Below are 951 nucleotides of genomic sequence, written 5' to 3' on the forward strand. Positions count from 1 at the left end.
GGCAGGGATGCACTTGTCGGTGTTTGGGGCTGCGCATCTGCGGGAATCCCCGAGCAAATTTGCTGCTGGGAGGGGAAAGGGAAGAAAAAGGGAGCAGGAGAAAGGAGAGGAGCTCTCGATCTTGCCTAAAATCTCTCCGATGCGGGCGCTCTCTTTGATGATCCGCGCACATTTGGCCGCGGGTGGACTGGATGCTCTGCGTTCATCAGCGCCGACGGTGTGGCCAAGAAAAACCGGCTTTCACCACGGGAATGACGAACGCCACGCGATTATTGCTATTATTGCAGCGTTATTGCCCTCGCTGGGTGCTTTTAAGCCTGTCTTGTCTCTTTTTCCCCCTCTTTTTCTCCCCTTGCCTCTTCACTCACAGCCCTCCGCTTTTTATCCTCCTTTCTCCCCCTTTTTCACCCTCTCCCCGACGTGCAGAAATCCCCCACCCGACACCCTATCCCTCTCTTCTTCCCCTCTTCCTTATTTTATTTCTTCTCCTTTCCCTCCAGACGTGGTCCCTTTACAACCTGAAGTCAGCAGCTACCGGAGGGGACGAAAAAAAAGGGTCCCTTACACCAAAATCCAGCTGAAAGAGTTGGAAAAAGAATACGCGGCCAGCAAATTCATCACCAAAGAGAAGAGGAGGAGGATTTCGGCCACCACCAACCTGTCCGAGCGGCAAGTGACTATCTGGTTCCAAAACCGGAGGGTCAAGGAGAAGAAAGTGGTGAGCAAATCCAAAACAGCTCATCTCCACGCCACCTGACAGAGGAGGACTCCGGAGGGGAGGAAGGGGCGAGGAGGAGAAAAAAAGGAAGCGAGAAGCGTAAATATTTATCTGGTAGTTTGTATGATAACGTTCATCGGGACCCTGCTGATTCCAAGTCATTATTTAAAAGAATAAGAATAATTAAGAATAACCGACATTCACAAAGGCACACGCGCATCCCCCTTTCCCCC

General features: G+C 51.5%; 1 protein-coding gene across 1 annotated transcript; it reads left to right on the forward strand.

Moving 5' to 3' along the window:
* Positions 1-500: 500 nt before the first annotated feature.
* LOC103778658 (homeobox protein Hox-C13-like) lies at positions 501-757 on the forward strand (the record flags this gene model as incomplete). Its single annotated transcript, XM_008946254.1, has 1 exon — positions 501-757. A coding segment is annotated over one exon (257 nt), but the record flags the coding sequence as incomplete, so codon positions are not given.
* Between the last annotated feature and the right edge of the window lie 194 nt (positions 758-951).

The sequence above is a fragment of the Merops nubicus genome, unplaced genomic scaffold, assembly GCF_000691845.1.
Source record: "Merops nubicus isolate BGI_N331 unplaced genomic scaffold, ASM69184v1 scaffold48718, whole genome shotgun sequence".
Lineage (NCBI taxonomy): Eukaryota > Metazoa > Chordata > Aves > Coraciiformes > Meropidae > Merops > Merops nubicus.